Source organism: Sinocyclocheilus rhinocerous, unplaced genomic scaffold (assembly GCF_001515625.1).
Source record: "Sinocyclocheilus rhinocerous isolate Xijiao unplaced genomic scaffold, SAMN03320098_v1.1 scaffold945, whole genome shotgun sequence".
NCBI classification, from domain to species: domain Eukaryota; kingdom Metazoa; phylum Chordata; class Actinopteri; order Cypriniformes; family Cyprinidae; genus Sinocyclocheilus; species Sinocyclocheilus rhinocerous.
In genome coordinates, this window is record NW_015629570.1 from 1,188,522 (window position 1) to 1,216,106 (window position 27,585).

Genomic DNA, 27,585 nt, shown 5'->3' on the forward strand with positions numbered 1-27,585 from the left:
GCTGTGCGAAGTCCCTGCCTGCTTCAAACGCTCCACCATCATCCCCATCCCAAAGAAACCCAAAATCACAGGACTGAATGACTACAGACCTGTGGTCATGAAGTCGTTTGAGAGACTGATGTTGGCTTATCTGAAGGACATCACTGGACCCTTACTGGACCCCCTGCAGTTTGCTTACCGGGCAAACAGGTCTGTGGATGATGCAGTAAACATGGGACTGCATTATATCCTTCAACATTTAGACAAACCAGGGACTTCTGTGAGGATCCTGTTTGTGGACTTCAGTTCGGCCTTCAATACAATCATCCCAACACTCCTCCAGACCAAACTAACCCAGCTCTCTGTTCCTAGCTCTATCTGTCAGTGAATCACCAGTTTTCTGACAGATAGGCAACAGCTAGTGAGAATTGGTAAATTCACATCAAACGGCTGCACCGTCAGCACTGGCGCTCCTCAGGGGTGTGTTCTCTCCCCACTGCTCTTCTCCCTCAACACCAACGACTGCACCTCTACTGACCCCTCTGTCAAGCTCCTGAAGTTTGCAGATGACACTACAGTCATCGGCCTCATCCAGGACGATGATGAGTCTGCATATAGAAGCGAGGTTGAGCAGCTGGCTGTCTGGTGCAGTCTTAGCAACCTGGAGCTTCCAGAGTGAGAAAAATGGCTCAGAAAATCACTCTGGATCCCTCACGTCCAAGCCATCTCCTTTTTGATCTCTTACCATCTGGTCGGCACTACAGAGCACCGAACACCAGGACAGCCAGTCACAAGAAAAGTTTCTTCCCCAGGCAATCTACCTCATGAATAGTTAAATGTTCTCCCCTACTGTTACTACCCTTATTCCATTCCTTGTAAATTATATTCTATTCCATCTATATACCACAACTGTACATACAATTTTTGTTCATTTTTATTATCTGTGTGTTGTTGTCTCTGTGTACTGAAAGCTTGTCACCAGAACTAATTCCCTGTGTGTGCAAACATATTTGGCAATAAAGCTCTTTTTGATTCTGATTCTGAATGCAAATAGTTCACAAAACCATTACGAACATTAGGAATTCCATATGCAAATAAACCATTCTTACAAGCGGAGCGAATTTCTGCAAGATGTTCGTAAAACTATTCTTACAAGCAGAGCAAATTTCTTTGCAAATTGTTTACAAAACCATTCCTAAAAACCAATCTTTGTGCAAATCATTCACAAACCATGATGAACATTACAAATTCATATGTAAATCATTAACAAAAAGCCATTACAAGCTAATTGTTTGTGCAAATAATTCTCAAAAAAACAACATTATGAACAGAATGAATTCTATGTACAAATAATTTGTAAAACCATTCAAATGAGCAGAAGAAATCTGTTACAAAAAAAAAAAGACAGAACAGACCGAATTTCTGAGTAAATGGTTCATAAAAACTACGTTTTATGTAAAGTGTTACGTTCAGTTCAATATGTATGGTTTTCCAAATGTTAGATATGAAATTCATTCTGCTCGTGTTTTATGAATGAAGCCCATTGAACAGACTGTACTTCCACTCCTCACAGCCTCTGTTTTATTCACGTTTTATTAAATATTGTGTTTACTCCCACTAGTTTTTATAGCAGATCTACCCGTCAGTGATGGTCAGTTAATTGACCAATACATTATGCAGGAAATACTAAAGGCTTCATTTTGAGGGATGCCACGTTCTGTGCACTTTCACATTGTGAGAGCTGCTATTTTCCTTCTTTAAAACGTTCACCGGACAAAAGCATTATCAAAATGTACATCATTACATACGTAAAGACCTCTCAAGATGACTCTTGTGTGCGTATTATGGGAGTCTCAACCTCTATTGCTTCTCTAATTCCTCTGAAACATCTATCTGAACTTCTTATGAAAGACACAAAGTGTTTTCTTAATTCATCAAGATAACCGCTGTTAAGTTTATACTGAGTGCGTAATGTGCACTGTGAGACTTTCTCTTAGAGGAAGCACATTTGCATTTTATGAACTTAATACCCGATTTAATCAGCAGAGTATTTGTTTTCACCAGCCATAAACAGAAATCTGCTGACCGATTTTCAATAAACTCATGATTTCATAGGCCCAAGGTCAGAACTATAAAAGTGTCCCTCTTTTTAAAGTTATTTGTTGCCATTGGAAGTTTCTAGTTTAAAGTTAGTTTCTGTATATGACATTTATGATGTCACACTGATCGATGCTTTGATCTCTTGATCTCTCTTTCAGCTCTTCATGCAAATCCATGCTTTGTATCCACGGAGATTTGGAACCTGGAGCGACTTCGCCAAAAAAGACTGCAACGGCCACTACAAGTAAAAACCCTTCTTTATGGCTCGTTTCCACTGAGCGGTACAGTTCGGTACGGTACAGTACAGTACGGTACGCAATTATGTCCATTTCCACTGTCAGACGTTGTGAATGGTACCAAAATAGCGAACCGTACCACTTTTTTGGTACCCTTCCGTTGGGGTACCTAGCACAGCAAAGGGTACCAAAAGGGTGGAGCTAAACTCACCGCAGAACGTTGATTGGTTGACTAGAATCGTCACTTTTGCGTGATACAAGAGGATAAAGCGTCCTTCACTCGTTCCGCTCTGCTGTCCATGAGTGTTGGGCTTATTTACATCAGAGTGCGCAAACACAAAAAAATATAACCGTGTATTTTATAATTTTATATTTTCACACAGACAACAGCCGTTTCTGAATATGCGTTCTTGTGGACTTGTGAAACGTCATTGCCCAAAAACCGCCTCTTATACTTTGTACTTATACTTTTATAATGGCTATTATTGTTTATTAAAACTTACATTTAACAAAAAGAGGCAGAGTTGTGCTTATTGTCGCGGTTCATTGTCGATCGCTACTTTCCGGCATAGCCTACACCACGCCTATCAAGAAGGGTACTATTGGTAGTGGAAACGCAAGCCTGATCAGGATTGCCCGTACCGAATCGTACTGTACTGAACTGAACTCTACCGTACCGCTCAGTGGAAACGAGCCATTAATGTACAATACAGCATGCAAATGTCAATTTAATAAAAAGCATCAATGGCAAGCAGTTTAAGTACATACAAAAGTTTAACACTAAAAATTGCTATATTTATTTAATTAGAAGACTAAGCCAAGTTGTTTTGCACTAATTTCTTTATTTAGCGTTACTGTTTTGTTATTGTTATTTATTCCTCAGGCAACTTGAGGAAGTTGTCATTTTAGATGCTGGGAGAAATACAAAGAAATATTTTTTGTAAAACCATTCTTACGAGCAAAGCAAATTTCTCAGCATCCTGACATGCGGAATGAATTTGTGAAAAACGTTCATAAAACAATTCTTAGGAGCACTGCAAATGTCTGCAAATAGTTCGCAAAACCATTATCATGAGCAGATCAAATTTATGCAAAATGTTCGTAAAACCATTCTTGGGAGCAAATTGTCTGCAAATTGTTCACAAAAAACATTCTTACAAGCAGGGTGAATTTCTCCGCAAAACCTTACAAAGTAGAGCGAATTTGTGCAAAATGTTCGTAAACACATTCTTATAAGCAGAGCAATTTTTTCTGCAAATGGTTCGCAAACCCATTCTTATAAGCAGAATGAAATTGTATAAAATGTTTGTAAAACACTCTTACAAGCAGAGCAAATTTCGTTGCAAATTGTTCGCAAAAACCATTCTTATAAGCAGAGCGAATTTCTCGAATTGTTCGAAAAAAAAAAAAACTAACAAGCAGAACGAATTTGTCTGCAAATTGTTCGCAAAACCATTCTTATGAGCAGAGCAAATTTTTTCTGCAAATGGTTTGCAAACCCATTCTTACAAGCAGAATGAAATTGTGCAAAATATTCGTAAAAAGCATTCTTACAAGCAGAGCAGATTTCTCTGCAGTTTTCTATTTTCCATGTCGAAAATTCCTGATATTCACACACAAATATTGTGTGAAATAGTAACATTTTTATTATATTGAAGCATTTTCATTGATATTTTTCAGTATTTCATGAAATTTGCTTGTCCGCCATCTTTTTCCCCCCACTAAGCTCATTGCAATGCATTCTGGGATTATTTACTCTATTAAATATACATTTTACATTCGTAACACAAGTCTATAATCCCTTAGAATGCTTTCTAGGTAGACAGCTGACTAGGGTTTGGTGCAGAGCTAATTTGCTTGTGTGTGTGTAGCGGCAGCATTAATGTGAAGCTCAGATATGAGTTGTGTCATGAAGATGAGTGGTGTTCAGAACATCTGAGAGGAGTTTTGTTCCTGTGTTCTTCTTATCAAATATACAGCAGAGAAATGAAACGACAGCGATTCACACAAGGGTCTCCGAGTACAAATTAATCTACAGAGGAAAAGACTAGAAAGCGCACAGATTCCTGTCAATCATTCGTATATGCGGCAGTAAATATAAAACAATCATAATTAAATCTCTCACACATGCACACACACATTTAAGACAGAAAAGGTCTCATTACAATGATAATAGGTGAAATAGCTGAGGATTTTGGTGAAATGAGGAAGATATACAGCAGAAGTGTGTTTTATGAATGAGTGAAATGTCTGTTTTCTTGTGCAGGTTTTTCGGGGCCAGACGGCAGTGGGACTGTCGCGGAGCATCTCATTTAGACGAGTTACACCAGCGTCTGAGCAAGATTATGATTCGTAGACTCAAAAATCAGGTGCTGACTCAACTACCACCCAAAATACGCCAACAAATTCCCTTCGACCTTCCCAAAGATGCTGCCAAGATATGCTGTGAACGTTTCCAAGCAGCTTCACAGTTCAGAATATAAGCATATGGTTACCATGGTCAGTACCGTTTATTTATTTATTTTTTTAAATGTACCATGCTAACACAGTGGTTTACTTTATTATTTATTAGTATTATTATTATTATAGCAAATTATTACATTGTTGATCAATAATAATTCTATATAAAAAATACTTAAAAACAATAATGATTACAAAAACAAGTATTTTGACAATTTACAAGTGGATTTTTTACATTCATTCATTCATTTCAGTAAATCAACAATACTGTAAAACACCGTAAAATTGAAAAATAAAAAAGTTAAATAAAAATACTTGAATAAAACACAAAAAAAACACTAATGATTACATGAAAATAATTCTAATTTATATATTGATATTTTTTTATTTCTACATTAATTTTACTAGCAATTCAATTAATACATTAATTAATCTAAAAATAAGAAAGCTTGCATAAAAAAAATCAATATTTAATTTATTAAATTCATTTTACTAGTAATTAAATTAAATTAAATTAATACTTAGAAGGGAAAACCTTCTAATTAGCAGTTTCTTGTTATAAATGGCATCGATATGATCCTCTCCAAGTAAGTTTTCTGTATTTTCTATTTCTCTCTCCTCTTTACACCTTTTTCCCCATCACTTGTTCTGAACTAACAGAACAAAAGCAGTTAAATATAGTGATTTACCCCAGTACAACCGCCCCGTGCCTGTTGCTAGGCAATAGTATCCGATTAACACAAATTATCATTTCATCTCACTTGTCTCTGATCACTCTCTTTTATTTCCACATCTTTTTTTTCCCCATTTGGCAGCCGAGCGAGCTGCCAGCATGTTATTCAGAAAGGAATGGACGTTAGTAATCATCACATTCTGTTCCGAGCCGTCGCGTTTAGCGAGACTCGGCTTATAATTGCTGTGTCGTCTAAAAAGAAAAAGAAAAAATGTCAGAGGTGCTCGTTCCTCCCGTTATTTCATTTTCAAGTGAACTTTCTGTGGACCAGGGCAGCAATGTGTGAGTAGCCTTCAGTCTGTCTGAAGATAAAGCCATTTTTTTCCCCTCTATGAATCTTGCAGGCTCTCGTTTTCCTTGCGATTATTTCGTCTGGCTGTCTCTCTCTCCAAGTAATGAGTGTGTGTGGGCAGGAGTGCTTGTACAGCAAGTTTTGAGTGTGTGTGTGTGTGTGTGTGTGTGTCAGATTTCAGAAACACAAAGAGCAGCTCACCTGCTGTAGGACCTCATAAATCATCTGCTGTCAGCACACACACTCACACGCTCTCTGTCTAACTAGTTTACACACAGCGGTCCAGGGGACAGATGTTCTTTCACTATAACCCAAATCTCACCAGATCACTTTTAAAATGAACGACCTGCGTTTTAACGAACGGTTGGGCGGAGCAAACCCGCGACTCGCTTGCTGACCCTCACTGCCCAATTTACACGTTTATATTTACAAACGCGCTAGACGTTCGGCAAAGCTAGCGTGAGTTTATTTACAAACTTCAGTTTGTTTCTGGTTGTTTTGGTTAGGAAAGGCGTTTGTTGTTCTGTGTGTTGACGGTTGGTTGGGTTTCGGTTTGTCTAGATGTGAAACAAACGGAATGAAGTACAGCTAAATGAGTTGAGTGGAAGTTTTTTGTATTACAAAAACGTATATATTTAATTGCACCTTTCATAAAATACAGCGCAAAATATTTCACAGGTCAGAATATGCTGTAAAAACAAGAAGAAAAAAAAAGCACAAATAATGACAATAAGCATAGAAATTATTTGTTTTAAATGATTTCTTCCACAATTTTAGGTTTAAATGATAATACAGCTGTTTGAAAATGTGAAAAGATTCATGTTTTTAATGTTTATATTAATATTTACACTACAAAAATCTGTTAATCTATACAATCTATCAGTCTGTTGCTACGTAGTATCTGTTTGTCTATCTACAGTATCCGTCTCTGTCTAGTCTATCTATCTATCTATACAGTATCTATCCATCCATTTATCCATCTATTAGGTATGTAACGGTATGAAAATTTCTTATCACGATTATAGTGACCCTCTGCTGCTGTGCGTACGTGAGACTGTTACTTAAAACTGTGCTTTATGATGGACAGTATTTATTTATCAGGAGTGGTTCAAATCGCGGTAATCTAATAAGGTTTTAATGATAATTAAAAGATGAAATGGTAATACTAACCGTGGGGAATTTTATCATGATTTATCGTCAAACCGGTAATTAGTATCTATCTATATCTATCTATCTCACTCTCTTTACATTTGTCACCTCATTATCAGTGTTATGTTATACATTGTGAAGCATATAAAGGAGCTCTGGGCTGAATAATGGTTGTGTGTCTTTCTCGCGCTCCGTTTCCTTCATTCACTGCTTGACTTCCTATCAGTCTGATGTCCAAACCCTGGCAGCACCTCTCGGGTAGTGCAGGCGGATCTGCATTTGTTTTAGGGGCAGAGCAGGACTCTGTGTGTGTGTGTGTGTGTGTGTGCCCGCAGGAGATTTATAGCGCCGGTACGGTGTGTTTCCATCTTCCACTGCTGCTGTCACTGTAGCGCTATAATTGGGCAGGTCACATGACCCAAGGAGTCGTTCTGCAACTTCAGGGAATTGTGTCTCCTTCCTCTCGCTCCCTCTACCCCTCACTTTCTCTCGTTCACACTTCATCCTTCTTTATTGTCTGTTTTTCTTGCTGCTTTTTGCCAAACACAGGGAAAGTAGGACAGTTTACGATATCATTAATTGTGCTGCCCTTTATGGATTCACTTTCTCTCTTTCTCACAGGAAGCGAGTGCTAGTTTTGAGCAGTGGGAGAAACTGATGAGCTCTGAGAGTGAGAATCAGTTTGTGGAGGTGATGAGTCTCATCACACACATGTATAAGCAGACCGCCATTGCCAAGGTAAAGAGTGTGTGCAAAATCCTCAAGATGTTTATTTCTCATTTCACGTCGCCCTAATTGTCTAAAATGGCTGTAGATCTTGATGCTGTGGGAATTTCTGTGTACTTCCTTTTTTTTTTTTCTTTTTCTTTTTTACTGGGTTGTATATGAGTTTTGTGTTCCTTTGGGTCTCAAATACTCTTTTCAGTGTACTAGTTTAAGACTGAAGCAAATTTAGAAAAAGGGGATAAATCGACCATATCGGTTACCAACATTTTTTTTTTTTTTTTTTAAATGTGTGAATCTCATGAAACCTGTCCTGAACATATCTGAGAAACATTTGAAAATGAACATATGAACATATGAAAAAACATAAGGAATTATTTTTTACATATAGATAATTAAGCCTGTGTTTAGAACAGGGTTATTTTAGTTTAAGACTAAAAGCATAAGACAAGACCACACACACACACACACACATTTTTGTTGCTTAAAATAAATGTCAACTTAAAACAAAAACATTTATATATAATAATAATAATAATAATAATAAAAATAATAAAATAAATAATTTAAATGAGAAATCTTGCCTTGGCAATTAGCTGAAATAAAATGTTTTACTTGATGTACTTCAAAATATACTAGAATATAGACATATAAAAAAAAAACACTGCTAAAATAACAAATAAATTACTAAAACCTTAACTAAAATGAAAATAGAAAAATAAAAACTGTTTCAAAATATTAATAAAAATAACTTGATACTAAAAATACCACTGGTTTGGAACCAGACAATTTTTTTATTTATATATTTTTATTTAGATTTTTTATTTTTATTACAAAAAGCACATTTCTCTCCATTTCACATTACTGTAATGGGAAAAATATGACATTTACATTTCAAAGTATGTATGCATCATGGTAGTAATTGTTATAGTACCTTCAATGTCTGTTAATTTTTCATTTAAACATATTTTTTTATTTTTAGTAATTTTTTATACATATATAAATGTATTTATATATTGTATTTTTTATATTAAAATACTGAAAATCACTATTAAAAATAATAGCAATTACTTTTAAAAAATGTTTACGTAATTTTTAGTAATGGAAATTTGTTTAATTGTTTACTGAAAGGGTAGATAGACAGACAGATGGATAGATAGATAGGTGTTGTAGGTTGTTTCTAACATGTTGCTAGGGTGTTCTGGGTGGTTGCTAGGTGAAAAGTCTAGTCTCTATGTGACTCATGTCCCTCAAAGCAAGACTATAAAATTTTGGTCTCTTTTTTTCACCAATCAGGCAAAAATCATAAGCCTAAACTCTTCTGAAACCTCAACAACCCTTCCTGTAAACCAAAACATTACTGTACTAGATCCACCCTAGCATCCGAGTAAAAGAAAAGTCAGCCAGCCAGCCCTCATTTCAACTTCATCTCTTTCTCCGAATGCCATCAGAATAACGGCCATCTGCGGCGAGTTTCCGTCCTCTAACGATGAGGGACAGTGTGAAACCGCCGCTAACGACCACCATGGCAACCGGCCCTTCTGTTCTCCACATCAAACACCGCCGCATTGCCATGGGAACGAGCTCCGGGAGGGCCGGACTGCCGTCGCGCCGACCTTAACTCTGACCTTTTTGATCGGCCGACATCTTTTCCTGCAGATCTCGCACTTAACAAGGTGTTTTATGAGCTCCAGACGAGACCTGCCGCGACTTTCGTGGCTTTTTGCATCACTCACACGAGCTTTCACATCACAGTTCAGAGAAAAAAAGCGACTTTGCACAGGTTTGTCGTAAAAAAGCAAGACTATTCATTCTGTCGGGAGATTTAGACGTTCTTTCTTCTCGAACGATTTAAGCTACGACCACTTTAATATCGTCCTCCTGAGCACAGCGTGCGTCTTGAATGAAGCTTTCCAGCGTGTGTATCAAACCAGCACGAGTGTGAAAGCAGTGTGTGTTTTTTAATTTGTCAAACCCGTGTGCTCTGGTCCCCGCTGCTCTTGTCCTCTCTGCTCTTTCATTTATTGTTTGCCACTGAGACGATATCCTCTCTCTCTCAGGGCAGAAATGTGCGGTGTCAGGAATGGTGTCGCTTTTTGTAATCGCTGTTTTTGCCAAGCGAAAATGAGTGAATCGGAGCCACCGCGCACACGCGTACACTCGAGGCTGTAAAAAAAAAAAAACTTCCGCACTCCTTCACAGACAGTTTCGGGCGCCAATTAGGCGATATTAAAAAGGCAAAACTCTTCAGTAATGAGAAACCCAAGAGCAGCTTTGAAACTCAGGAAAAGAGGACTGGCTTCCGGCAAATGACTCGGTATGCTGTTCGTTTAACAACTACGCTAACCATAACGGGCGTTAGCCGACGAGTTCATCTCGCAGTTTAGGGATTTTGAGGAGGTTCGTGTTTTTATTGGGTTTTTTTGAAGATGGAAAAGCAGGTCTCACTGGATGAAAGGCGATTTGGGATTAAAGTGGCGAAACAACACTGTTAAATGTTGTAAAATCGCATTAGCACTCGTGGCAGATTGCAGTTATGAAGCCCAGCAACAGCACTATAATAAAAGACACTTGGGTTTTATTAGTAAGTACATTTATAGACTAGATTTTTACAGAAGAAAACTACTAGGAAGGTTGCCAGGGAACTTGCTGGCCAAAAGATCAAGTCAAAAAAATGTTTTCTTTCCAAAAAAATTAATTAATTAATAAATAGTAAAAATATAATAATAATAAAAATAAAATATAGAGTTTTTAAAGAAATACATTCTGCAAAGGCACATTGAATTGATCAAAAGTAAATGCATTTGTAATGCTACAAATCATTTCTTTTTCAAATAAATGCTTTGAACTTTCTATCTATCGAAGAATAAAACGTTTCCACATTAGTTTATTAGTTTCCACAAAACTATTAAGCAGCACAACTGTTTTCAACATTAATAATAATATGAGCAGCAAATCAGTGTATTAGAATGATTTCTGAAGGATCATGTGACACTGAAGGCTGGAGTAATGATGCTGAAAATTCAGCTTTGCATCACAGGAATAAATTACATTTTAAAATCCTTTAAAATAGAAAACAGTAATTCTAAATTGTTATAATATTTCCACAATATTACTGTTTTTATTGTATTTTTGATTAAATAAATGCAGCCTTGGTGAGCAGAAGAGACTTTAAAAAATAAAACAAAACCAAAAAAACTCTTCTATTTCTTCTATATTTCCAAACTTTTGAAAAGTAGTGTATATAAAATATAAAATGAGATGTAGATATATTTTTTTAATGTATATATAACGTTGTTTGTGACCATTTGTATCAAATGTAGCATTCGTTCAGAACCAATTTCATGTGTCTAATTTTTAGACGTTAGATCTGAAACTTTCCGTTTTATAATTCATTTGGTACCATATTAGAATGTTTGGCTTTTTAGAATGTTCGAATTTTTTAAATGTTAGAATAACTAAACGACATTTTCTGGATGGATCACGATATGATTGTTCTCTATTTTCTTCTTTTTCTTTCCATCTCTCTCAGGCCGGAGCGGTGAAGGACTATATAAAGATGATGTTGGAGACCGAACAGCTGAAGTTTCTGGTCTTTGCTCATCATCTCAGCATGCTGCAGGCGTGTACCGAGGCTGTCATCGAGGCCAAGGTGTGTGTGTGTGTGCGCTGCGACTCTAGTGAAAGCAAAAGTATGTCAGCACCTCAACCCTGTTCATTAAATCAGCCAGCAGCAAAGCCTGTCACACCGCCGTCCCAACACACACACACTGACCCATTCAGAGAGAGAAAGAGAGGTGGATGTTTTTGTGTATGTGAGCTGCATGCGAGATAAGGCCAAAAAAGTGTTTGTGTGAAAGGGAAAAAAACAGAATGAAAGGGCTTGACAGCACTAAAGGAGGTGAAGGAGAGCGTGTTGATTCCCTGGGTAGAGTTCATTCTTTGCTTTAACACATTCCCTCAGTAGGGCACTGGTTCATTCTTATGGCAAAAGAATAGGTCAGAGTCTCGCTGTCAATCAGGCGAGTGTCTGTATATAAACCACTAGTTTAAAAGTTATATTAAAAACAATTTTCATGCAAAAATGTCAATATTGACATCATTTACTCACCGCTGTTGCTGAAAATCTGAATGACTTTCTTCATTCTGATGAGCAAAATTTGAGAAATTGAATATTGTGCCATTGGAAAGATTCAAAATGATTTATAAAAGTATCATAAAAATAGTCCATACGACTCGTGTGCTATATTTCAGGTCTTCTGAAGTCCTCTTGATATCCATCCTAAACTCTTTGATAGCATTTCATGAAGTAACAATGTCCAATTCATGAAATAAATGGTTCTTTTGAGTTGGATCTTTGAGAGAGTTGAATTTGAGAAACTGATCAGGGCTGCATTTCCAAAAAGCATCGTAAGCCTAAGTTGATCGTAACTCCATTGGTTTCAATGGGTCTACGATGTCCTTAAGCTTACGATGCTTTTGGGAAACGCAGCCCAGTATGTTTGTAATCAAATCAATCTAACTGATTTTGTGAACTGGATCAACTGATTCAGTAATTTTTCTTTCGGTAAAAAGTGATTTGCGTTCGAGAACCTGATCAGTCAGGTTTGTAAATGAATTATTCAGACTCATTTTGTGAACTGGATCAACTGATTCAGTAATTTTTCTTTCGGTAAAAAGTGATTTGCGTTCGAGAACCTGATCAGTCAGGTTTGTAAATGAATTATTCAGACTCATTTTGTGAACTGGATCAACTGATTCAGTAATTTTTCTTTCGGTAAAAAGTGATTTGCGTTCGAGAACCTGATCAGTCAGGTTTGTAAATGAATTATTCAGACTCATTTTGTGAACTGGATCAAACGATTCAGTAATTTTTCTTTCAGTAAAAAGTGAGTTGAGTTTGAGAACCTGATCAATTTGGTTTGTAAATGAATCATTCAGACTCGTTTTGTGAACTGAATCAACTGATTTAGTCATTTTTCTTTGAAAAGAAAGTGAGTTGAGTTCAAGAACTTGATCAGTCAGGTTTGTAAATGAATTATTCAGACTGATTTTGTGAACTTGTATCAAGTAATTCAGTAATTCCTTCATTTCAAAGTCTGGTTTATAAACTAATTATTTTGAGTGGTTTTATAATCTGGATCAAACGATTCAGTAATTTTTCTTTATATTAAAAAATGTATACATGAAAAAATATTAATATTTATTATATATTCTATTTTATAATATTTATTTAATTATTAAAAAACAAAACAAAACATGGAATTACCAAGAAATATCAGGTGATTTCCAGGCCTGAAAAAAGTCATAGAAATTAATTTAATTTTTAAGATTATGGAAACAGTATGGACATAAAAACTATGGTTTATTTAAATTCAGACGTATTTATACATTAAATCATTTGGTACATTTCACAAAACCAGACTTTCAAAAATCTTACTGATCAGGTTCTCAAAATCACCTCACTGACTCTATGATCCAGGTCTAAATAATTCATCATAAACTTTGGTGTGACTCAGACTTCGGTGCACTTCTGAATGGTATCGGCCCAAAACTTGCATTGCATCACTTGACAAATCCATTTTTGTTGTCTAACAGACATTTCATCAGAGCTGTTGATTCATCTTTTACCACGATTCATTCCTCTTGTGCCTGTTCACACAGCGGCACGCTGAAAACACTTTGCACCCTAAAGAGCGCGGCTGGTTGTCGACACGGTGTCTTCACAGATGTCTCACTGTTTTAATGAGAGCTTGTTTTGTCAATTTCCTCTTCTTTTTGGCTCCCAGCCCCCTCTTTTCCTCCATCTCTCTCTCACTTTCTTGTTTCGCTGCTCTCTGGCCAGACGTTTGATCCCAGACACTGTGAAGATTTTCTTCGGCTTTTTCTTTTTTTATCTGTCCTGCCGTTAATTGGTGCTTATGAATCTTATGGGGGAAGAGGGGGCCTCGCACCAGCAGGTGTGATCGCACACGCTCCGACGTTCTCACACCTGTCACGCTCCTCGCACCCCGAGCGAGAGATGGGAAGTTAGGCGGGAAGCTAAAATTAACACGGGTGCGATAATTTCTGAAGTTGAGCGAGGCAGAAAGAGAAAGGTGTTGTACACCGCTTCACCTGTGTTTTACAGCTGTCAGATGATGGTAGGAAGATGATAATGCCAAAAACGTACTTGAAACGCACTAAAAAGTTGCCAACTGCCAACTCTGGATGTGTCACATTCGCAGTAAGTTTCGACTTGAGTGCATTAATGCTCTCTGAACAACCACAGATCTGCAAAACTCAGTCTTTATTGCGTCAGTCAATGGTTATGAGTTTTGTTACTTCTCGCAATGCTTTCAGTTGGAAGAGATTTTGATTTAAAGGTGCAATTTTTGCCTTAATTACAAAGCTTTTACGCATAAATAAAAGAATGAAAATGTTAAAAACCTAAATTCACTTTAGACTCTCTTCTTTCCGCACTCTTTTCCAGGCTAGTTATATCCGCATCGATGGCAGTGTTCCATCTGCAGAGAGGATCCAACTTGTGCATCGTTTTCAAAATGATCCAGACACGCGTGTGGCCATACTAAGTATACAGGCAGCTGGACAGGTAAACAATCTTGTAACACCTCAACCTTATGAGCATTGTACTGCTGTTTGTAAATCCCCACACGACTTTGTAATAGTTCCTTGTAACATCCATATTTCTTGTAACACCCACTCTGTTCTTCTTTACGCTTCATGCAAGCTTGTAACACCCCAACATTGTAATCATAAGTATGTTTTGAAATGCTTTATACAGCCTTGTAACATCTCCGCTGCGTAAACTTTGGTAACATTCCACTGTACAGTAATCATTCTAAGTTGAAAATGCTTCAAACAACCATGTAACATCTCCACCTTGTAAACATTGTAACATTCATTTACATAAATATATCACATAACCTCGTAACAGTCAACCTCGTAATCATTTTTAACATTCCTCTATATAGTACGTCTCAACCTCGTAATACTCAAGCTCAAAATCACTAAGTTGAAAATGCTTCAAACAACCTTGTAACATCTTCACTTCATAAACATTGTAACATTCCTCTACAAGACCATGTAACAGTCAACCTCATAATCATTTTAACATACCTCCATACTGTATGTCTCACAACCTCGTAACACTGAATACTGTAAAAAAAATTCTGTCATTCATTCATTGTAACACTTAACCTTATAACAAGTTTTAACTCATTACAAGTTACTTTGTTTGACATAACCTTGTGAAATCTCCAACTCGCTAACATTGTAACATTCCTCTATGTAGTACGTTACAAACTCGTAACACTGAAATGTTAATGCTCCCAAACATTGAATATATCATACTGCTCTATACTGTTCTTCTTTACACTTAAAGCAGACTTCTAACATCTTAACGTCACAAACATTGTAATGTTCCTGTTTGTATGACACACAACCTTGTAACACCCTGATGTAATAAACTACACAGCCTCATCACACTAGTACTTTGTAAACATTGAACTGTTCGTTTATACTTCTCAAACACTGTTGTTTGTAACATTTCACAAAACCTTATAAAACCCCAACCTTGTAAACATACCTTGTAGCATCTCAAACACTTAATCATCATTCGACCTTAATGTTTTAAACAACCTCATAACACCTCAATCTTGTTACATCATAGTGTTATTCTTTATTCCTCACGCAACCTTGTTGTAACACTCTCAAGTGTGTCAACCTCAATAACTACATTTTTCGATTAAATGAAATATTACTGTCATACTATATGATGTATACCATTCTTCTATATAGTGTCACAACCTCGTAACACTCAACCTTGTAAACACCGTACTATTATTTGTTACACTTTACACAACTTTGTAAACGCATTGTTATTATTTAAACTAGGGATGCACCATATTAGATTTTGCCACTATCCGATATGCCGATATTTTTCAAATCATTTTGGCCGATAGCCGATATATTTTGCTTTGTTTTTGAAACAACACCAAGTCTCTCCTGTGCGGAAATTCTAAACAAATTATTTTTAATTTTGGTTAGTTTTGAACAAAAACTTATTTGTTAGAAGTAATAAACATTATTAAAGTTTTTTATTTAATGAGAGTACATTGAAAGCCTTGAAAATAACTAATAAAATCAATCTCTGCTGTTTTTATCCTCAGAAGATGCAGTTGAAACCTTAAAAATGTATTTGTAGATTTAACATTAAAAGAGCTGTAAAAAATTCTAAAAATCTTTTAGAGCTCCTTGTTATTTAAGTTTTCATAATCCATTTGGAAAAATATTACGTATTACTTAATAAATCTGTATATATTAAGTTATTTAATTTACAAGTGTCATGTTTGGGATTTTTATTCATGTAAGGTATAGCTTCTGACTCAAAACAGTCTCGTGATTTTATGACATTGATACTGCTTTATTTATTCAGAAACACAAGTAACTTAATGTTATTTGTTTATTTTACTTTTATTTATTATAAAGAGGCCAACAGTGCCCCCTAAGTAAATAAATCCGGTAAGGCATCAGGACCCGGGTGGGTCCTGCCCAAGAGGCTGCCGCTGCTGCACTACTAGAAAGTGTTGACTCTCTCGCACACCGGATGCGTCGTTGTGTACGTGCATTCTCAGATTAAATGCGGCAATCCAAAATGTGAATCAAATCATCATTCAGACAAAAGTTTGCTTCAAGAACGAACACACTGCTGACGTGATTTTATCACTATCACACCCTGAGTAAATGTGAGCTATTAGTCTTATCGGCAAGACATATTGGCACTTTTTTTTTTTTTTTAATCGACAGATGGCGATGTTTACATTTAAGCCTTTATCGGTCAATTCCGATAACATTTCGATATTATTGTGCATACCTAATTTAAATATATCTTACTTTGTAACACCTCAACCCCTGATAAATTTATACATCACACAGTCTTGTAACATTCAACATTATTTACATTGTACTGTTCTTCTTTGTAACACCTGTTGTTCGTAACATTTCACGCAACCGTGTAAAACCTCAATCATAAACGTATGGCATGTGGTTCAGACGTTACACGGTACGTTTAATCACGACACCGTCCGTTATGTTTCACACAACTTCAATATCGTAACATCTCACTGTTCTTTATTTTTCTCAACCTTGTAACACTCTCAAGCATGTCAACCTCAGTAACTTAACATGCAAATATTGCTGTCATACTGTATGTAACAGATGAATCTCCTTGTGCTCAGGGTCTGACATTTACGGCTGCATCTCACGTGGTCTTTGCCGAACTCTACTGGAACCCAGGACACATCAAACAAGCAGAGGACAGAGCACATCGCATAGGGCAGACCACGACGGTACACATCCACTACCTCATCGCCAAAGGAACCTTTGACACCGTCATGTGGACCATGTTAAACAGAAAGGTAGCTCAACCTTCAGATAATGAAAAAATGTCTCCTTCAGTATTCATAGATGCACTCAAAAAGTTTCACTGTCATTTTGTGAACATTTTTATAGATTACTTTAAATGTACAGTTTTGAATTGGTGCGAACATAGTTTCCAGACTTGCCGAAGTACTTCTAAAATAATCAATATGTAATGTCTTGGGACTAAATTAAGTGGCAACACAATATCTACTGTAAACTTTGGAGAGACTTGTTTGGAAAATGTGCCTTCATTTTCTGTGATTCTTACAAATGATATTGGACAGGAAACGGTTACGGGCAGCGCTCTGAACGGAAAGAAAGAGTATTTGAAAGCTGAGGTGGGAGACGAAGAGAAATGGGACTTTCTGAACTTTGCTAAGGCATGGACGCCAAGCGACACCATGAAAGGTGACTCAGAGGACGACAAGGATGGAATTTTCTTTTCTCATGTACGTAAACGTTTCATTATTGTTATAAATTAAACATAAAATGCGACTACAGTTGTCATGATATCAAAAACAAATATGCTATAGGGATGCACCGAAACGAAAATTCTTGCCTGAAGCCAAAGCCAAACAAAATGAAACACGAGCATGGTTTTCCGTGTTTTTTCCCCCATGTATTTTTCCAATTTTTTTCCACCATTGCTTAAATTAAATAGCCAAAATGTGCTTTTTACTGTTTTGTCTTGCTTTTCAAAGACAAAATAAATTACAAAACAAAAATTTAAAAATATTTACTTAACACTGAACATTTTTTAACATTCTAGCAAACATTATAGCAACAAAGTACAATTTAACTTAAAATTAATAAGTTAGTAAAATTATATTTTTTGGCCATTTTTGAGACCCCCTTCTTGAATCAGGCATGTATTTTGTACTGTACAAATAAACAGCCTTGCTGAGCAGAAGGGACTTCTTTTAAAACGTTAGAAAATATTATGGATCCTAATTTGAACACTATAAATATTATTAAAAAAAAATATTAACAGAGCTGTTGTAATTATTGTTATTGTCTTATTTTTTTATTGTATTTCACAGAACAACAGTAAAATTCCAATACAAGCATTTATAAATGTTGGAGTTCTTGCTTCTTTTCAGCTTTTATTTTGGCGGAAACCTGCAGGAAGACCTCAGTGCTTCTTTTTGTTGACAACAGCAGATTTATAAATGATTCTCATTACGAATTTGCGAAGACGTTTGTCACACGTATCGCATTGTCACATGCCTTGTAAAAATTCATAAAAATGTTACTGAGCAACTGACAAGTAACACTGTTTCAGCCCAGATTTGGACTCTGAACCCTGGCTAACAAGCAGATAGCGCCGCGAGCTCGTGCAGCGCTGTCAGAATGCATGCAATTTGTGTGTGTATTTGAAAACATAACGTTCTGCAGTTTATTTATGTATTTACTAATTGTTTTAGGCCATTTTGCGATTTCAATCATCATACAGTAACATGCGATGTAGTGCTAAACAGTCTCTGGCTGTCGGTGCTTGTCATGATATTAGCGTCTTTCTCAGACAGTTTTAAATGCTTCCACACTGCTGAAATGTTTGCTGCATTAGTGCACGCCTCTATTTGATTGCGTCACGTCATTTTTCGGTACAATTTATTTGCTTTTCGCTGAACACCGAAAGAGCTTTTTTGGCTATTTTTGGCCAAATAATTTAGGTTGAATATTTGGTTTTATGTACTTACTGAGTGTTTTAGGCCATTTTGCGATTTCAATCATCATACAGTAACATGCGATGTAGTGCTAAACAGTCTCTGGCTGTCGGTGCTTGTAATGATATTAGCGTCTTTCTCAGACAGTTTTAAATGCTTCCACACTGCTGAAATGTTTGCTGCATTAATGCACGCCTCTATTTGATTGCGTCACGTCATTTTTCGGTACAATTTATTTGCTTTTCGCTGAACACCGAAAGAGCTTTTTTGGCTATTTTCGGCCAAATAATTTAGGTTGAATATTTGGTGCATCCCTAATATGCTATATGCAAAAATTCAAATATATACAGGCAAATTGACAATTAAAACACTAAAACAACATCGAACAGCAGTAAAATTAGTTGTTTTCATTATAGCAAATGAAATTACTACTTCATAATTTTTTTTTCTTGATTGATTTATCATTGCTAGTGACAGAACTGGTACTTTTGGCATTCCTAAACACGACAAGGCTTCCCACCTTTCAGTCGTGGAAACCTGAACCGCACAAAGTGCTTTTCTCTCTGAAGTGTCTTTGGTTTCATCACTTTGCTGTCATGAGATGAAGTTTCTTAGCCTCAAACACTTTGTGTGTCACAAAAATTGTTCTTTTTCTTCCCATCCGCCACAGTTTGAAAGGGAAAAGCAGCACGACATCCGATCGTTTTTTTCCCCCTCTGTGAACAAAGAAAAGAAGAGGAAACGAACCGGGGATTCACTCTCCGACGGATCTCCTCTCGCCCAATTACCTGAGGGGGCGGAGCCTGTTCGGACCCCGGAGATCCAGAGCTCTGATTTGAAGGCCGACCAGGGGGAGGACTTTTCTCCGCAGGTGAAGCGGTTTAGGCAGGTTAGCCCCTCGTCACGACATGGGGGTAAGAAGAGCCCACTGTCGTCCTTGTGCGCCCCCCGAAGACTCTCGTCGGGACTGCAGGCTCCGCGCCACACTCAGAAGTGGAACTGTTCGGCATGTACATTCTCCAACAGCGGATTGCTGCTACACTGCGAGATGTGTGAAAGTCCACGAAATGCACAAAAAGGTGAAATCTACACACACAAACAATTGTCTAAAATTGTGTTTTTACTAATGTCAGCATCCTGTATTTGAGCAAACTTATGCATGAATCTCGTTTCGCACTGTCCGTCCTACGCCTTGAAATCATGTGGCTTGTTGAGGACTTGTGCTGTTAAAATTCAGACTGAGCCATTATTTAACTTGATTTAACTCAAAACTGCTTAGGAAAACTAAGCAAGCACTTAGCAAAACCCTTGGCAATCACAATATGCTAAAACTATTCAAAACAGCTTAGCAACATCCCGACATTATCGCAGTTATGGCACATTTTCTTAACTTATAATGGGGTCTAAAAGTCTGAAATCAGTGGTGACATCTAGTTCACATTTTTTAACTGTAAAATAATAAAATGAAATAATTAAATTAGATTTTTAAATGTATAATATTTATATATTAATCAAACATTTTAATATATATTATTATATATTTTATGTATGGACTAAATGTAATTTAATAAAAAATAAAATGAATTTTAATTAAAAAAAATAATTTACTTTTTATTAAATGCATAATATTTCTATATTTTATATATATATATTATATATTTTTTAAGCTTGTAGCATATTAGTTTTAATGAGAAGTTAAACTATTTTAACAATTTAAGAATGTCTTGGTTTGGTTTGTCTTTTGTGTTAATGACAGCAGCACTTGAATCATAACAAATTTATTAGTAAATAAATAAAATAAATAAATGTATATATTTTTCTAAACTAAATTTTGTACTAGTTTAAGTAAATATATTTTATACATATACAGTATATATACACTGTATATATTAGTGCTATCAAACGATTAATCGCATACAAAATAAACGTTTTGTTTACATAATATATGTGTGTGTTCTAGTGTTGTCAGAAGACCCGGTATTTCGGTACCAAGTCGGTACTAAAAAAATGAAAATGTTACGGTACCAGGTTTTCTTAAGTACCGGCAACGGATGTGTTTTCTTTGTTCTTTAAAGGAGTAGTTCACCTAAACGAGATCATTTATTCGTCCTCATATCAATTCAAATCTACATGACTTTTTCCTCCTCGGAACACAAAAAAATGCAAAAAATTTAGCAAAAGGATCTTGCTGCTCTTTTATCATATAATGAACTTGAGAACTGTTAATAATAATGATGATGATGATAATGAAAATTTTTTAAAATATTGGCTTACATACATTTCTACATATGCCATGTCATGCCATACCATCATTAAACTAGCATCTAACAATGGACAAAGGTGTTTTTTGTTTTTCTCTAACCTATGGTTCTCTAATCATGAAGGCTGCTGTGTAATTTGCCCCCTGACTAAGCATTTAAAGAATTTAGGGGAAGCATTTAAATAATCCTGTGAATGCACTTAAAGAATGCAGAATCGAATCGAATTTAATTGTGAATCGAATCGAATCGAATCGTTCTGAGTTTGCAAAAATCGTTCTTGAATCGAATCGAAAACCTATGAATCGTGAATCGAATCGATTCGCTGTCTACCCAAAGATTCACAGCCCTATTTAGCATGTTTCTATGTCGTTGTTTTTTTGAGTGGCGTTTCTATGGCAGAAAGGTCTTTATGGTGGTAGGTCACCGTCACATATTGTGTAATAACTGTAAGTAACTGTAAAACTTTATTAAATTAATTGTCAACTAAAACATAATAAAGCATAGAAAACCTAGGTCATGTGAGTGACTAAACTGCTTAGAAATGCAGATGGCTCTCACATACAGTACAGCATCGTTGTTAAAATACAGCAGTTGCTTGCAGACACAGAAAACGATCACATGACTGTAGATCAGATACTTGCAGCACATATCTGATTAATTTGAAGTGTAAAACAAACATGCGGTGCTGCGTCTCCATCACGTCAACATTCACCCCTCAAAGCATGAGTGAAAACCACAGCGACGGCGTGTCAAGACTTCACTTCTGAGAGAAACCAAGCAGCTTCCAGACTCGCAAAATCAGACACCAAGAATTTTGATTGAAACGCTGTCATGGGCAAAGAGAGCATATTTACACAACTCGAGGTGTTTATGCTTTCAAAACTTCACTTTAGTCCTCCGGAAACTCCCATCATGCATTAGGTTTTTCTTTTTTCAATTTAGCCTTTATTTAACAAGGCAAGTCACTTAAAAACGCATTCTTATTTACAACAACAGCCTTTCTTTGTCATTTAAAAAAAAAAAAAATTACAGAAAAGAAGAGGATCTTTTTTCAATGTAAAGCATTTAGCTATTTGCCCAAGATATTTATAAATCCTTGGTCATAGATGCTGTTATGGTAAATTTGAAGTGAGGGGGGGGGGACTTGCATAATGATTAGTTGTTGTTTTTTTTTTGTCTGGTCTGAGGGAAGGAAATCAGTCAAACGCAAAACAGACAGCATCTGTTCCTCGCTCGGTGAGCTGCTTCCCGTCAGACGACTGCAGAGAACTGTGACGGCCCTCTGTGGCCCACATTAAAGACTAGTTCAAGAAATGAAAGGAAAATTGAAACATTTACTCACTCCCATGCCGTTTTTGATGCTCGCAAAAAGAGAAATTGCAAATAATGTCCTGGTCGCTCTTTTCCATGCAGTTACAATGAACTCCTGAAGGTGACCGGCCTGCTTTAGATATTGTAAAGACATATTATATTTATTTTGGATTCTATTTATATTTAAATATAATACATTTGTAAATACAATTTACTAGTTTTGTGCTGTAAAATGTGACGATCAAGCTGAAACAGAACTGACGTATGGTTTAAAACAGCGGACCGAGGTTGACCCTATAGATGCAACTCATCTTCTATGTCTCTCTCTCTCTCTCTGTTAGCTCCCAGCACATCTTCATCATTACCGGATCACCCCTCATCCTCCTCGTCGCTCACTACCATCTGCATCTCTGATTCAGATCAAGAAAACGAACCAGCCACCCCCAGCACCCCACAAACTCCACACACACGTCCAAACCTACAGGCCAGTCCGGATGTGGCAGAAACACACGTGGATGAATCTCAAGAAATGCAACGAAAGAATGAGTTCAGCTCACAAACTCTCTCCAGCGGTGATCCAGGTCTGTTCCAAACACACTCCCGCCACGTTCAGGAATTTTCACTCAGATGTTAAGGGAATAATTCTCCCTAAAATGTCAATTCTTGTCATTTACTTTAGATCAACCGATATTGTTTATGAGTGATACTGATTGTTTTTAAGTGTCAAATAACTGAAGCACTCGTCACTAACTTCTGAAAGTGAACAGTCAGTTTATTATTATATAGAATATTGCGTGGAATAATAATTTAATAAAAAAATAAACTAAATAAATTCCTTTGAATACATTAAATATTAAAATACAAATAAAATCAAATAAGCAAGCAATATTGGATATCAGTCAAAAAAACGTTATCAAGCAGTTATCGGTTTATGTACTGTAAAAGCTGATAACTGTCTGCCTTTTTTTACCGATATTTGATATTCCTGTAATTTTCGCCTTAGAACTTGTGTGACTTTTTTGTTTTGTCGAAGTTTTGCTGAATGTTCAAGCTAATTTTTTTTTCCATACTACGAAAGCAATTATTTATGAGACATTTACGAGATATTTCAGCACCAATAATACAGAAACATATTTTTGTAAATAATAAAATGTATTTATGTTTAAAATATATTCATAATTTTTGTGTATATTTAATCTTTAATATTATTTTTAAAATGATTCATTTTTTAATAAAATAACTAAAATTTTATTTCATATATAATTTGTGTAATTTAACAGTTATAATTTAATATTTTATATTATTTAAAAAAATATTTAAAATATATTCATAATTGTATTTGTATATTTATTAATCTTTGTATTTTTTATTTAAAAAGTAATCATTTAAAAAATAATATAAATCTTATTTTATATATAATTCATGTGTAATTTAACAGTTATTATTTAATATTTTATATTATTAAAAATATATTTTAAATATATTCATAATTTTATTTGTATATTTATCAATCTTTTATATTATTTTTAAAATGCTTACTTTTTTAATAAATAATACAATTTTATTTTTTATATATTTATATGTGTCATTTAACAGTTATTATTTAATATTTTATATTTAAAAAATATTATTATTTAAAAGAAATTAATACAAATTGCAATAAAAGCTGGAGATTATTCAAGTAATATAATTATACATAAACTCCAAGACAGACCTTCAAACCTGAACGACTTTCTTTTTGTCAAAGTTTTCTTTTTTTATAAAGTTACAAGTTACAAGACGTGAAATTTCGGTGTCATTGAATCTGAAAAGCAGCAAAGAGCAACTTGCCCCTTTTGCGAAATATCTCCCGCTGCGTTCTTTAAGAGAAAACGTCAGCCCTCGATGATCAAAATTACCTTCTAAGAACAATTTCACAGTTGCGTCACCGCAGCTAAGAGCACGTCTGCGTGAAATATGGATAATAACAGGCCATTTCAAAGCCAGAGAATCGACGAGCGTTCACCTTTCTTATAAAGAGTGCAATTTTCAGACACTGCAGGGTTTGTCTTAACGCCCACCTTTACGACACACACGCACAGAATCCCAGCTTCCCAGCAGCATACAGTAAGCATAATGGCTCTTTAATAACACGTTGTGATTGGCCAGCCGGCGACGGCTCGGCTATTTTAGACCGCAGTAGGGTTCTGGTAACTAAGCCTCGTGGGGCGTCTTTGCAGCGAGCCTGACCCAAATGAATGTAGAACAGCTCTGTGGGACGAAATCCGGACGAATCCGATTTCTCCGAATGGCGGGATCGTTTGAGGTCACGGCATACCTGCTGCATTCCAGCGTTCGTTAGCGCTTGCGCCACCTGACCTTCATCAGGAGCAAAATGATCATCCGCTCCTCTCGTCCTCTCATTGCCCTGCTCTCTTTTTTTCTTCTCCTATTAGTCACTCCGACTTTCCCATCATGTCTCTCTTTCTCTCTCTCTCCGATAGCTAATGACATTCACATTCAAAAGGAGTCGGATGACTCCGTTCCCGTGTACGACTCTCTGAAGTTCTGTGCCAGCAAAAACACCGACAGGATCTACATCTACGACAAGGTATACAGTGTTAAGCCCCGTTCACACCAAGAACGATAACTATAAAGATATTAGCGTCCACACCAGCGAACAATATCATCTGTAAGCGCACGCTCGTCTGCTGCTTTAAATTCGCCAGCTCGTGACAGCAGGATGGATTCTGATTGGGTGTCAATGTTTTTATCAATCATCAGCTGGAAAAAATCGTTCTGAAAATGATTCCAACGATATAATTTCTCTGTGCCTTTATCGTTATAGCTGTGGTGTGGACTCTGGTGTGGTGTGAACCGGGCTTTAGAAACCCAAGCAGCTGCAGTATATTCAATATTCATGTTATATTTACGATGATTTTGCCGGCAAACATCACAAATGTTGCGATAAAGCATTTTATTCGCATTTTATTTGACTCTTGACATTTCCTGAGCATTGTGAGTTTTAATAGCGTATCTTGCCATCAAAATGGCACCTTATTTCTGTGAATGAGTTCTAATGAATCGTGTGTTTCAGTGAATCGAATCAAGTGTTTGATTCAGTTCTTTTACTGAAAAAAATGACTGTACTTGGGTTGAATTCAGAGTTTGAACCAACAGTTTGAACTAACAGTTGAGCTTAAATCATCCCCTTTAAAGCACTGCAGAAAAGAAATTAGATTAACTAGCTGGCTTTACTAGTAAGGATTGAGCCAAGAGATTTATACTTGGCGTGTATTCACTATATTGGTATATTTACTACTATACTGGTATATTCACTATATTGGTAAATTATATTTATATACATTGTATTCATAGTTATGTTTAGTTTGTAGTTATGTATATTCATAGTTTGGTTCCAAAACGCGATAAACGATAAAATTTTGAGTTCCCGCCAAAATCAGTATTGTATCTGGTCTGTATTGAAAAGTCAATTTTTAATTTTACACAAATTGCGATATCCGGCGTGTTATTCTGTCATGTTTTCTCCTTATCTTTCCAAACCACGACAAACGCTAGTCTCCCTTCTCTGCAGAATGCGATACATCTGAAAGCACGTGATGGAGATTTACTACTAATCACAGAACCGGCTTTACTGATGAGATGCGCATGAAAATCGCATGCGATTTATCGTGCAGCCCTAAAAAACTGAATAATTTTGACGGCATTGATGAACCTGTTTGAACATTTGAACATTTTTGCACAAATTAATCGAAATGGATTTATAGCGTTTTGGAACCAAACTCTTCATATATACAGTATATTCAAGATTCAAGATTCTTTTATTGTCACTATACTAAAAGTACAGCGAAATTAGAGCAATCCGTACAGTGCAATCACCCATAAATTAGTGCAAGCTAAACATCTAATTTAAATAATAAACAGTAACAGCAAAACGAACAGTCAGATATTGCACAGAAATATTGCACGTTGGGCAGAAAAGTGCTGCATGATGTTGCACACAATAAAAGAGAGGTAAGTGCAACAGAATATACACACAAACACAAACTGAATAATATAAGATGTAAACTTGTACTAAATAGACACACACAGAGGTATACAGAGGGTGTTGTTAACCTGTGTCGGTTGAGATATAAGATGCCCCATCAGATTGGTGCATTTCTCATTTTTCATGTGTGTGTGTTGTGTGTGTATGCTTACAGCGTTCAGCTCCCGTATAGCGCTGGGGTAAAAGCTGTTCTTAAGTCTATTGGTCCGTGATTTGATGGACCTAAAACGTTTACCAGAGGGCAGCAATTCAAACAAATGATGTCCTGGATGGAAGCGATCCTTTAAAATGTTTGCTGCCCTTCCAAGGCAGTGTGCAGTGTAAAGTTCTTTTAAGGAAGGCAGAGGACAGCCAATGATTTTTTGTGCCGAATTGATCACCCACTGGAGAGCTTTCTTGTCTGCCGCTGAGTTGCTGGCGTACCACGTAGAGATGCAGTAAGTTATCACACTTTCAATGGCACAGCAATAGAAAGACACTAGCAGCTGCTCTTGTAGATGGTTCTTCCTCCGTGTCCTCAAGAAATAGAGTCGCTGCTGTGCTTTTTTGACCGCTGCTGAAGTGTTTGTGCTCCAGGAAAGATTCTCAGCGATGTTCATGCCCAAGAATCTGAAGGCCGGAACCCTCTTACGTAGACCCCGCTTATGTGCAATGGTGTAAGGCTTGTGTTGTGCTTTCGGAAGTCAATGATGAGCTCTTTGGTTTTAGAAGCATTCAGAGCCAGGTTATTTGCCATGCACCATTCTATCAGTCTCTGAATTTCATCTCTGTAAGCTGTTTCATCTCCTCCCGCAATGAGTCCAACTACGGTCGTGTCATCTGCGAATTTGATGATGGTGTTGGTAGGATGGATTGAAGTACAGTCATGAGTATAAAGGACGTAGAGAAGTGAACTCAACACGCAGCCCTGTGGAGCACCTGTACTCAGAGTTAAGGTGAAGGAGAAATGGGAGCCTAACCTAACCGTCTGAGGGCGGTTAGTCAGAAAGTCCTTAATCCAGTGACAGATAGATGGAGAGCGACCTAAGTCCAGCAGTTTAGCTACCAACCTGTCAGGGAGGACTGTGTTGAACGTTGAACTGTAGTCAATAAAAAGCATCCTCACATAGCTGCCTTGGTGCTCCAGGTGGAGCAATGCTGTGTGCAGGGCAGTAGCAATGGCATCTTCTGTGGACCTATTGGTTCTGTATGCGAACTGATGTG

General features: G+C 36.5%; 1 protein-coding gene across 1 annotated transcript in view; it reads left to right on the top strand.

Moving 5' to 3' along the window:
- Positions 1 to 27,585, top strand: part of zranb3 (zinc finger, RAN-binding domain containing 3) — a 54,311-nt gene that overhangs the window by 4,873 nt on the left and 21,853 nt on the right. The window contains exons 3-12 of the mRNA XM_016551442.1: positions 2,238 to 2,323; positions 4,582 to 4,753; positions 7,571 to 7,687; positions 11,205 to 11,324; positions 14,145 to 14,264; positions 16,912 to 17,091; positions 17,380 to 17,544; positions 19,433 to 19,841; positions 22,676 to 22,915; positions 24,818 to 24,924. Coding sequence (XP_016406928.1) covers positions 2,238 to 2,323; positions 4,582 to 4,753; positions 7,571 to 7,687; positions 11,205 to 11,324; positions 14,145 to 14,264; positions 16,912 to 17,091; positions 17,380 to 17,544; positions 19,433 to 19,841; positions 22,676 to 22,915; positions 24,818 to 24,924 — 1,716 coding nt within the window. The remainder of the gene's footprint in view (positions 1 to 2,237; positions 2,324 to 4,581; positions 4,754 to 7,570; positions 7,688 to 11,204; positions 11,325 to 14,144; positions 14,265 to 16,911; positions 17,092 to 17,379; positions 17,545 to 19,432; positions 19,842 to 22,675; positions 22,916 to 24,817; positions 24,925 to 27,585) is intronic.